The sequence below is a fragment of the Heptranchias perlo genome, chromosome 6 (assembly GCF_035084215.1).
Source record: "Heptranchias perlo isolate sHepPer1 chromosome 6, sHepPer1.hap1, whole genome shotgun sequence".
NCBI lineage: Eukaryota > Metazoa > Chordata > Chondrichthyes > Hexanchiformes > Hexanchidae > Heptranchias > Heptranchias perlo.
The window spans coordinates 52,184,887-52,197,097 of NC_090330.1; the positions used below are offsets into that span (position 1 = coordinate 52,184,887).

Sequence of the window (12,211 nt, forward strand, 5' to 3'; positions counted from 1 at the left end):
AATATATATATGTCCATATTTTTATCTTTTCCTGATGAATTATGTCCTCAGCGGGGGAGGGGAAAAACTTATTTTGCCATGAAAAGTATTCACACCATGAGAAAAAAAAATGTAACGCAGCAGCATACAATAGGGAGTAACATCAGTTACTATATGAGCAATAGCAGTAATAATGAATTATTTCACCAAATAGTGCATTTTTGTCCTATTGCTACCTGACTGTTTTCCACAGTACCACTTTAACACACTTAATAACCATGAATTCTAACATTTAATAGACTTTTACCGTATATTAAGTTGCTTGACTGCAAACAGTAAATATAGAACAGAATGTGAAACAAATATTTGGGTTCATAATTGACACCATTGTCACCAAGGAAAATGTGTATGTCTGTGGCTCTCCTAAACAATTTTCAGCTGCTTAAGTAAATGAAGTTGAACAGGTCTATCCTGTAGTTATGATGTGGAGATGCCGGTGATGGACTGGGGTTGACAATTGTAAACAATTTTACAACACCAAGTTATAGTCCAACAATTTTATTTGAAAATCACAAGCTTTCGGAGGCTTCCTCCTTCCTCACAGAGTGAAGAGTTGGAGAAAAAACTTTCCATAAATCATCTTACCACAACAAGACACGAGTACAAAATGCAACATTCTAAAAAAGGTCAAGTCTTGCTATATTGAGGATTAATTATCTGCTGTTTTGATGCACATTATGAAAAAAAAATACAAGATCAATGTAGCCTTTTCTAAAAAAAAATACATGTTTTAGGATTACTCAAGTATCTGTTCATAAGAGGATGCTTCATTACGCCAAGGCATTTGAGATTTGTATAAAACTAATTGTTGCCATGGCCATAACCTGAACCTGGCAATAAAAACATTTTGTGAACTTAAGAACATGTTAAGATTCTTCATTCCTATGCTACTACTTTGGGTTCAGCCAGTGGGACACAAATGGTCTCTTCTGGTCCTACATTTCTATATACAAAGCTAATCAGTCGCTGAACAGAAAACAGGCATAATAACACAGTAAATCAAGTAAAACTTACAGATAGTCATGGGTTTCTTCTTCCGTATTGATGCTTGGATTAGCTCAGCTCCATGTAATGTGTCTTTGTGCCTCTTTGCCTTGGCTTTATAGAACCACTCGCCAGTCATATTCTTACGTTGAATATCATTTTCAACTGATTCTTGCAAATGTCTGGAGAGAAATAAAATGTGAAAGAATTCACTATTTTGTTGACCACCAGCTACATGCACTTTGAGTTTACAAAATCCTTTTACTTTTCCCCATATTTCCCCTGGTCTCCAAGGTTATGCACCAGTTGTTGCCAAGAGGACATGATTGAGGAGTTAAAAAGACTGAATTCAATGAAACTAGGAAACAATAAAAGTAAATAGATTGAGGGAGGTTGTTCTATTTGTCTCCTACTAGAGTGTTGTTGAACACCTTTAAAGGTATAATGCTGAGCATACATACCAAAAATCAACAAGTTCAGACTTATTAATTAATTTAGGGTCATATTTGTTAAGCAATTTTTAAGACGTGAGATCAAGGGGAAAAACAATCTCCTCAAATCCCGCAGGGTGAAAGGAAAAGGTGTTCACTGGAAAAATACGAGAAAATGCAGAAATATATTAAAAGGCTGATCAGAGGGGCAAAGAGACCTATAAAAAGCATAAATAGCAGAAAAAAAAATCCAGTACCTCAACAGTATAAGGGCAGCCAGAGAAGCGGTCAAACCAAATAAGTGCAAACAGACTCAAAACCTAGGATGAACATAATATAATGGGGCAGAAATTGCTCGGAGCAGTGAACCAACCATGCTTGCCGCTCCATAGATTTATACTAACCCACTAACTTACTTCGGGCACTTCCTTGAATAGGAAGCAGAGAAGAGCCCAGCATCAGTTCAAGCAAAGCTAGGACCCAGGGGAGAAGCGAGAGGATCAAGCTCTCCCTTTGACCAATCAGATTGCAGTATTTTTGACAAGCTGCAAAACTGTTTCTGCAGGCTTCAAATGTGAAAACCAGGAAGTGAAAGGTATAACGTTAAAATCATTATAAAAAGTTATAGACAGCGAAAAAAAGGGTAAGAAATAATTGAATTAAAAGAGACAGAGGGATTTTTTTTTCAAATGACCAAAAAACCACGAAAATAAGGAGTAATGAGGCTCCACGTCTTTAAAAGTTAATTTTTAGTTGTTTGGCAGTCATTAAAACTATTAAAAACTTAGTTTAGACCTGGTATTTTTCAGCGTACCTGTTTTGTGGGCGATATTAATTATTTTCCAGCTGGGCAGATGAGCAAGTTGGCACTTTTTCAATGATTTCCCTGATTGCAGCGTGCGATATACCTTTAATTCGAAGCTGTCATATCGTCGGCGATCCAGTAGAAGCAAGTTCCAGATTTCTGCATTTCGCTGAGCATGTGCGAACGCCGGAACTTGCTCCTCCATTTCGCCACGAACAACGGTGAGCACTGTTGAGCTCACTGTTCTTTTCCAAGCAATTTCTGCCCCAATAACTATTATGAATAATTATTTCCTCCAAGTATTCACAAGGCATCATGTGTGCAACATGCATTCCCCAAAGATATCCCAAGTAAAATCAATGGCTTTGATTTAAATGAGATGGAAGTCTTAGAAAGGCTAAAAGGGATCAAAGCAAACAAATTATTTTTATCCTGCAATGCCAAAAGACTAGGGAAGAGATTTGTGAGACGCTAACAATCATTGAGGGAGTCACTGGATACTGGAGAGCTACCAGTAGATTGGAAACAGGCCAACCTAGTACGCAATATTCAAAAAGGATGATAAAACAGACACAGGCAACTGCAGATCCATTAGTATGTAGAATAATTGGATTGATTATCAGCAGTAACCTTGAGGATTATCTGTTTAATCCTCATGTTTACTCCTAGTAACCTAGTTAACAAGCATTGAGAAGAGAAAGGTCCTGCCCGATCATCCGCATGGAGGAAGTGGCAATCTATGTGGACTGTGGAAAACCCCATGATGCGATGTACTTTGACTTCCAAAAGGCTTTAGTCAAAGTTTCATACAAAAAGCTAGTCATTGAACTAAAAGCTGTGGGGATTCAGGGTAAGCTTTGGGATTGGAAACATACTAACTAAAGGGTAGGAAACAATGTAGAGGAGTTATATCAGGGGTAGGGGGAGGGGAGATAGGAGAAGCACTGAGTGGTGTGCCTGCGGGCTGAGTGTTCAGAACACCACTGTTCCTAATTTAATGACTTGGATTCAGAAACTCAATGCAAAGTGGTCAAATTTGCAGCGAACCAAGAGGGTCAGTGGAATCAGAACAGGCAGATGACAAATGAGACAGAGTTAGATAAAATGCAAGTGGGCAGAACAATGACAGATGAAATTTAATGCAGACAAGTGAAAAGTGCTGTACACAGGAAGGAAAAATAGCTGACATATGTATTTCACGAATAATCTTGCAATAACTAAGGATGAAGCTGAAAGGGACCGAGACGTCTTAATGGACTCAACACTAAACATGTCCAACGAATGCATAGCAATAATCAAAGAATGCTGAACTACAGAGCCAAAACAGTACAATGTAAGTCAGAGGAAACTTTATAGTGCTCTGGACAGACCGCTCCCTGAATACTATGTCCAGTTCTGATTGCTAAGAAACAAGGGAGACATTCAGGTGCTTGCGGTAGTGTAGAGAAGAGCCATGAGGCTGATCTGTAGAGTCAGGAGTCTGAGTTATGAGGAAAGATAGGAAAAACTTGGGCTTTTCAGCCTAGAAAGGAGGTGCTTTCACGATTCAAGAATTTAGCCTTTGGATTGAAAGTTATCTAGATTCGGGAATTGTGCCTTTGGATTGGAAACTTGCAAATGTCACTCCGTTATTTAAGAAAGGGGGGGGGGGGAGGGGGAGAAACCAGAAAACTGTAGAAATATCAGCTGTGAGAAATCTATCAGGGGCAGAGTCTTTGAGCATTTGAACAAGTATGAGCTGATCAGAGAGTCAGCATGGATTTGTGAATGGTAGGTCATGTCTGACTAATCTAGTTGAATTTTTTGAAGAAGTCACTACATAGTTGACAGGGGAGTATATACGGATGATGTCTATATGGACTTCCAGAACGCATTTGATAAGGTTCCACATAATTATTAGAAAATAATCCGAGATTATTTGCAAAATGAGAGCGCATGGAATTGGAGGTAACCTTGTGACATGGGTGAGTAATTGGTTGGGAGACAGAGAGTAGGGATAAAGGAAATGTGCTCCGTCACAGTAAAAGGAGAGGTAGTGTCACAGTAAAAGAAGATATAGTTGAGATACTGGATGGGCTAAAAATTGATAAAGAGGTACTAGAAAGGCTAGCTGTACTTAAAGTAGATAAGTCACCCAGTCCGGATGGGATGCATCCTAGATTGTTGAGGAAAGTAAGGGTGGAAATTGCGAGGTACTGGCCATAATCTTCCAAACATCCTTAGATCCGGGGGTGGTGCCAGAGGACTGGAGGATTACAAATGTTACACCCTTGTTCAAAAAAGGGTGTAAAGATAAACCCAGCAACTATAGGCCAGTCAGTTTGACCTCGGTGGTGGGAAAACTTTTAGAAATGATAATCCAGGACAAAATTAAAGAGTCGCTTGGACAAGTGTAAATTAATAAAGTAAAGCCAACACAGATTTGTTAAAGGCAATTTGTGTTTAACTAAATTGATTGAGTTTTTTGATGAGGTAATAGAGAGGGTCGATGAGGGCAATATGGTTAATATAGTGTATATGGACTTCCAAAAGGTGTTTGATAAAGTGAGCTGGCATGGACTCGATGGGCCAAATGGCCTGCTTCCATGCTGTAACCATTCTATGATTCTAATTGGCAGGATGTGACAAGTGGTGTTCCCCAGGGGTCTGTACTGGGGCCTCAGCAAGTTGTATATCCAAGTTGCAGATGACAGGAAGCACAATATTTGTGTAGATGGGAGCAGGAAGTTACAAAGGGACAGATAAAGTGAGTGGGCAAAACTGTGGCAGATAGAGTTCAATGTGGGGAATTGTGAGGTCATCCACTTTTGATCCAACAGAGACAAATCAGAATATTTTCTGAATGGTGAGAGACTAGGAACTGTGGAGGAGCAAAGCGATTTGGGTGTTTAGGTGCACAAATCACTATGCTTGCTGTAGCGTATTACATAGAGTGTACAACACAGAAACCGGCCATTCGGCCCATCAAGTCCATGGTGTTTATGCTCCACACGAGCCTCTTCCCTCCCTACTTCATCTAACCCTATCAGCATATCCTTCTATTCCTTTCTTCCTCATGTGTTTATCTAGCTTCCCCTTAAATACATCTATGTTAGTCATAAGAACATAAGAAATAGGAGCAGGAATAGGCCATGTGGCACCTTGAGCCTGCTCCGCCATTCAATATAATCATGGCTGATCTTCGACCTCACCTCCACTTTCCCTTCCGATCCCCATATCCCTTGGTTCCCCTAGAGTCCAAAAAATTCTCGATCTCAGTCTTGAATATACTCCACGATTGAGCATCCACAGCCCTCTGAGTAGAGAATTCCAAATACTCACGGCCCTCTGAATGAAGAAATTCCTCCTCATCTCAGTCCTAAATGGCCGACCCCTTATTCTGAAACTATGTCCCCTAGTTCTAGACTCTCCAGCCAGGGGAAACATCCTCTTAGCATCTAGCCTGTCAAGCCCCCTTAGAATCTTATATTTTTCAATGAGATCACCTCTCATTCTTCTAAACTCCGGAGAGTATAGGCCCATTCTACTCAATCTTTCTTCATAGAACAACCCTCTCATCCCAGGAATCAATTTAGTGAACATTTGTTGCACCGCCTCTAAGGCAAGTATATCCTTCCTTAGGTAAGGAGACCAAAACTGCTACTCCAAGTATGGTCTCTCCAAAGCCCTGTACAATTGCAGCAAGACTTCCTTACTCTTGAACTCCAACCCCGTTGCAATAAAGCCGCCTCAACTACTCCTTGTGGTCGCGAGTTCCACATTCTAACCACTCTCTGGGTAAAGAAGTTGCTCCTGAATTCCTTATTGGATTTGTTAGTGACTATCTTATACTTATGGCCCCTAGTTCTGGTCTCCCCTGCACGTGGAAACATCTTCTCTATATAATCTACCCTATCAAACTCTTTCATAATCTTAAAAACCTCTGTCAGGTCACCTCAACCTGTTCAATCTTTCCTGATAGGTATAACTTCTCCGTTCTGATATCATCCTAGTAAATCTTTATTGCACCTTCTCCAGTGCCTCTATATCCTTTTTATAATATGGAGACCAGAACTGTCCACAGTACTCCAAGTGTGGTCTAATCAAGGTTCTCTACAAGTTTAAAATAACTTCTCTGCTTTTCAATTCTATTCCTCTCGAAATGAACCCCATTGCCTGGTTTGCTTTTTTTTTTAAATGGCCTTATTAACGTGTGTCATTACTTGTAGTGATTTGTGTATCTGTACCCCCAGATCCCTCTGCTCCTCTACCCCATTTAGACTTTTATTTTCCAAGGAGTATGTGGCCTCCTTATTCTTCCTACCAAAATGTACCACCTCACACTTACCTATATTGAAATTCATTTGCCAATTACATGCCCATTCTGCAAGTTTATTAATGTCTTCCTGTATTTTGTTGCAGTTCTCCTCAGTATTAACTATATCCCCCAATTTGGTGTCGTCTACAAATTTTGAAATTGTACTTCCGATTCCCGAGTCCAAATCGTTTATGTAAATAGTGAACAAGTGGTCTCAGCACCCATCCTTGCGGAACACCACTTCCCACCTTTTGCCAGACTGAGTAACTATCTTTAACCCTTGCTCCGTTTTCTGTTTTGTAGCCAGCTTGCTATCCATTCTGCTACTTGTCCCCGGCTCCACGTGCTCTGACCTTAGTCATGAGTCTATTATGCGGTACCTTATCAAAGACCTTTTGAAAATCCAAATATATTACATTTATTGCATTGCCCTTGTCTACCCTTTCTGTTACTTCTTCAAAGAATTCAATAAGGTTGGTCACGCATGATCTTCCCTTTTGAAATCCGTGCTGACTACTCTATTATATTTTCAGTATCTAGATGTTTTTCTATTACATCTTTCAGTGAGGATTTTATTATCTTTCCTACCACCGACATTAAGCTAATTAGTCTATAGTTTCCTGGACTTGTTCTATCTCCCTTTTTAAACATAGGGATCACATTAGCTGTCCGCCAGTCCTCTGGCACTAAATCCTTTTCTAATTAATTCTTATATATATGTATTAGTGCCTCTGCTATCTCTCACCTAACTTCCTTTAATATGCATAGATGCAAACCATCCGGACCAGGGGTTTCATCCTGTCTAAGTTTGATTAGTTTATCAATTATCTCCCTCCTTTCTATTTTAAATGTCTTGATATCTTTTTTGATCTCTTCTTCTAATGTCATGCCCACCATATTAGTCTCCCTGTTAAATACTGAGGCAAAGTAATTATTTAATATTTCTGCCATTTTGCTGTCATTCTCTGTTAGTTTATCATGTGTATCCCTTTGTGACCGTATCCCTATCCTGATTTTCTTTAGTTCCCTACTAAATACTGGGGAGACTGAAGCTATTGTCTTTGGTCCCCACTGCAAGCCACTAACTCTATCCCTCTCCTGGCTACTGTCTGAGGCTGAAACAGACCGTTTTCAACCTCGGCGTCCTATTTAACCCTGAGATGTGCTTCTGACCACACATCTGCTCCATCACCAAGACCGCCTCCTTCCACCTCCATAACATCGCCCATCTCCGCCTTTGCCTCAGCTCATCTGCTGCTGAAACCCTCATCCATCCCTTTGTTACCTCCAGACTGGACTATTCCAATGCTCTCCTGGGCTGGCCTCCCATCTTCCACCCTCCATAAACTTGAGCTCATCTGAAACTCTGCTGCTCGTATACTAACTCACACCAAGTGCCGTTCTCCCATCTTCCCTATGCTTGCTTATCTACATTGGCTCCCGGTTCAGGAACGCCTCGATTTTAAAATTTGCATCCTTGTTTTCAAATCCTTCCATGGCCTCGCCCCTCCCTATCTCTGTAACCTCCTCCAGCCCTACAATCCTCAGAGATCTCTGCGCGCCTCCAATTCTTGCCTCTTGCACATCCCTGATTTTAATTGCTCCACCATTGGCAGCCGTGCCTTCAGATGCCTAGGCCCTAATCTCTGGAATTTCCTCCCTAAACCTCTCCAACTCTCTCTCCTCCTTTAAGACGCTCCTTAAAACCTACCTTTTTGACCAAGTTTTTGGTCATCTGTCCTAATATGTGACTTGGTGTGAAATTTTGTTTGATAATGCTCCTGTTAAGCACCTTAGGAAGTTTTACTACGTTAAAGGTGCTATATAAATGCAAGGTGTTGTTATTATTTATGTGTCTGTAGAATACTTTACTATTTCTTTTTATGTTCCTTGATAATTTAATTTCGTAGTTTCTCTTTGCTTTTCTGTTTTTTTGACTTCTTTCCTAACCTTTTCGTATTCCTTTTTGTCATCCTCTCCTTTGTTGTCTGTGTACTTAGTTTATGCCTTTTCCTTTAATTTCTTTATTTATCTATGGTACGTCATTACTGCCTTTATTTCTTTATTTATCCATGGTATGTCATTACTAGCTAGTTTGTTCTTGCTTTTTTTTTTAAGTTTACTCAAGCTACAAATTACTTGTTACAATTTACAAATCCAGCAAGTTCACAACGGTGAGATTGGTGTGCAAGACTGTGACATTTACAGCATACGACGCCGATCTCACCGTTGCAAGAAATTCCGGGACTACATATACACAGTGTCCTGATTTCTTGCACATGGTGAAGAGTGGCAATTAAAGAGCAACCACTTTTCACTGTGATTAATCTAGGTACATTTTCAACTTGACATCACAAAAATAATTACAAGTCTTGAACATGTTTGAATCATTTTGTACAAAGGTACAACTTATAAATCAAAAAGAGGGCGATGGGCAGAAGAAAGAAAAATGCTTAATAGGTTTAGTACTAGAACTATTCACCATTGTAAATGCTGAGTTTAATCCAAACTGTAACATTTCCATTGTAAATTGTACCACCCACATGGGGGAGAAAATCATAACTATTTGCAGAAGACTGCCCTGCTATAAATGACCATTTGACTAAATAATTCTTGTTCTTAGAGAAAGCAAAAGTTGAAACTTTCCACATTACTTTATTACATCCAACTAAAACATTGCAAATTTGCTGCACTGCCCCCTCCTCCTGTTTCCCTATCCTCTTTTCTGCATTACTATCCCCTTTCTTTCTCTCACCTCTCCCATTTGAGATCTAGAAAGCTTTCAATTGAAGACAAACACAATATTCTATTCAGAAAACCACAGCTTTTGGCACAATACAGTTTTTCTCTAGCAACACATTTAAATTCTCAGGCATGTAATAACACCACATTCACCACGAGCTGTGCAGAGTTCCGAGGAAAAGTGCTAAAAGGTGTATTCTGCATTTGACAACAATGCCACTTTCAGATTGACTGCCTTGTTTGGGATATTTTAACTAGCAGAGAATACATTTATGGTATATATCTGTTCTCATGATTCATCTGTCTCCAATCAAGCCCAAGTCAAATTGAAACAAAACAAGGCATTCTGAAAATGTAGACCTCTAAGAGTATCGTACGAAAAATGAGTCAACATCAAATATAGATGGAAATCAGGTTATAAAAGCATCCCAGGGATTAAGAGTCTTTTGAAAAAAAATCCCTATTTTTATAGCAGTAAATCTGATGCTATCTTTGACAGAAATTAAGGGCCCAATATTGCCATGGCAGCGGGGGGGTCGATTGGGCGCGTGGGTAACGTGCCCGGTGAAATCAGTCTGCTTCGCGCGCAATCGCAGGCTGATTGGATCCACTTACCTGTTCTTCCGGGTTCTCCGCTGATAAGCTGCGCGGCAGGCGGACTGCGCATGTGCAATGAGGTCTGTCAGCTGGAGGAGCTCTATTTAAAGGGGCGGTCCTCTACTGACTGATGCTGCAAGAAATAGGAAAAATTACAGCATGGAGCAGCCCAGGGGGAAGGCTGCTCCCAGGTTAATGATGCCTCACTCCAGCTCTTATTGGATGGGGTGAAGAGGAGGGGGAGGACAGAGATCTTCCCCCTGGCGGGCGGGAGGAAGCGGCCTGCCTCTGCCACCAAGAAGGCCTGGCTCGAGGTGGCAGAGGAGGTCATCTGCACCACCAACATATCGTGCACCTGCATACAGTGCAGGAGGCGCTGCAATGACCTAAGTAGGTCAGCCAAAGTGAGTACACTTACTCATTCCCCTACACTCCGTCTGCCACATCACCGCCCCCACCCCACACCTCCTTCTGCACTGCCAACACTACTCTGTCACATCACTCCTCACACCCACTCAAAGCTCATCCTCATCTTAACTGCACTTACTCACCTCGCCAGTACTCATTCCGCCACTACCACTCAACCCAATCCTCATACAATCTCATAGCTCCATCTCATACTCACCCTCTCATGCATCTCTTTCACGATCAGCCTCACCCAACCTGCCACTACCTGTGCTGCAGCCACAGGGCATGCATCACATATGTGCAGTAGGAAGCGTAAGGCAAACGTGTCGTGAGCATGAAGGGGATGCACAAGGGTGTTTGAGGGTTTGTCATGGTTTTTACTGATATTTAATTTCTGATCAACTCACATTACATATTATATTGACACCACTACTGCCACGTCTTTGCGAATCTTGTCTGGTTTGTGCAATAATGCCCTTTCCTGAGGATCACAATGAAGACCCACACCTGATGCCACCCACTGTGTCACTGCAGAGTGGGTGTAGGTGTATTTGCATGGCTCTTTTGTGCAGACAACTGAGAGACCTCAGCGATGTCCATGGTGGCACCCTGGAAGGGTGCGGAGGAGAAGTTGTTGAGGGCAGTGGTGACTTTGACAGCGACAGGTAAGAAGATGGTGCTCGGGCCAGCCCGCGAGCAGCTTGGCATGAAGAAGGCTGCAGATGTCCACGACTACATGTCGAGTGACTCTGAGCCTCCGTGTGCACTGCTGCTCAGAGAGGTCCAGGAAGCTGAGCCTTGGTCTGTGGACCCTGTGGCAAGGGTAGTGCCTTCTGCGACGCATCTCTCTCTGCGGTTGCCCTCCCTCCTGCTGTGCAGGTGGATGTGTCACAGCACTGTGTTGTGGAGCTCCACGTGTAAGAGGTGGACGGCGTGGTTGGTGATGCTGTTCGCCTTCCGAGGAGGTCGTGACTGCAGCCACGGCGGCCCCCGTCCAGAAGATGCACATCTGAGGGGGTCCGCAAGGTAAGTAAATGTGTCTGGACACTGGGGTAAGTGTGCAAGTTGGTGAATTTTATTGTTAGGAGGAGGGTGGTGAAGGCCAAACTTTGTCCAAAGTGACAGAGTGGCCTCCTGCAATGAGTGAGGGTCTCCCCCGCCACAGGCTGATGGCTGCAACACATCCATTTCAACTGGGAGTGTTACCCCCAGTACAGGAAACTGTCCCAGTTGTTTGTAAAATCCCAACCCTTCCAAAATGTCATGTTAATCAGATCTCTAAACAACCTGAAATACCTAAATAAATACCTTAAGTGGCACCCCGCTGGCTTTAATTGCCAGCGGGAGTCCCACATGCGGGGGCTGCGCGCGCATGTCAGCGCGTCAGTGGGGAACCCGGAAATGGGAATCCCCGATTTTCGTAGCCCCCCCCGGCCAGGAACGCACCCGATCGTGGGTGCTAAAATCGAGCCCAAGTATCAATTCATTGAACCCATGTTCCAAATTTAAACAAACTCTGGCATTTATCAAGTTTGATGATTCTCAGACTCTCAATTATATTATAAAGTGGCAAACAATTATTCAAACGGCTGTGCTTTTTTCTTGGTTTTGTAAGTGCCTACCTCCTATATAATGGAATCATTAACAGTTATAAAAGCGATCCACCATAATTGTCGTAACCAAGTTTGTTTTAGGTACTTGTAAATGAACCCAGCACGGTCACGGTCTTAAAATATTACAATAAATCAGGTCAGTGGACAGCGAGTGGCATTATAAGTGGCAAATCATGAGTCACTTTACATTTGAACATGTACAGAAACTTTGAAAGAATACAGTGAAAGTTTTTTTTCCCCCTCAAATGAGGCACTTCAGGTGTTAGGTAGTTCAAGTCCAATGGAAAGCCTTCCT

At 41.9% G+C, this 12,211-nt stretch overlaps 1 protein-coding gene across 6 annotated transcripts in view; it reads right to left on the reverse strand.

The window, feature by feature from the left end:
• sytl2a (synaptotagmin-like 2a) overlaps positions 1-12,211 on the reverse strand; it is a 156,596-nt gene that overhangs the window by 81,278 nt on the left and 63,107 nt on the right. For all 6 annotated transcript variants that reach the window (XM_067986277.1, XM_067986276.1, XM_067986275.1 and 3 more), the window contains exon 3: positions 1,054-1,205. In XM_067986277.1, the coding sequence (XP_067842378.1) occupies positions 1,054-1,205 (152 nt within the window). The remainder of the gene's footprint in view (positions 1-1,053; positions 1,206-12,211) is intronic.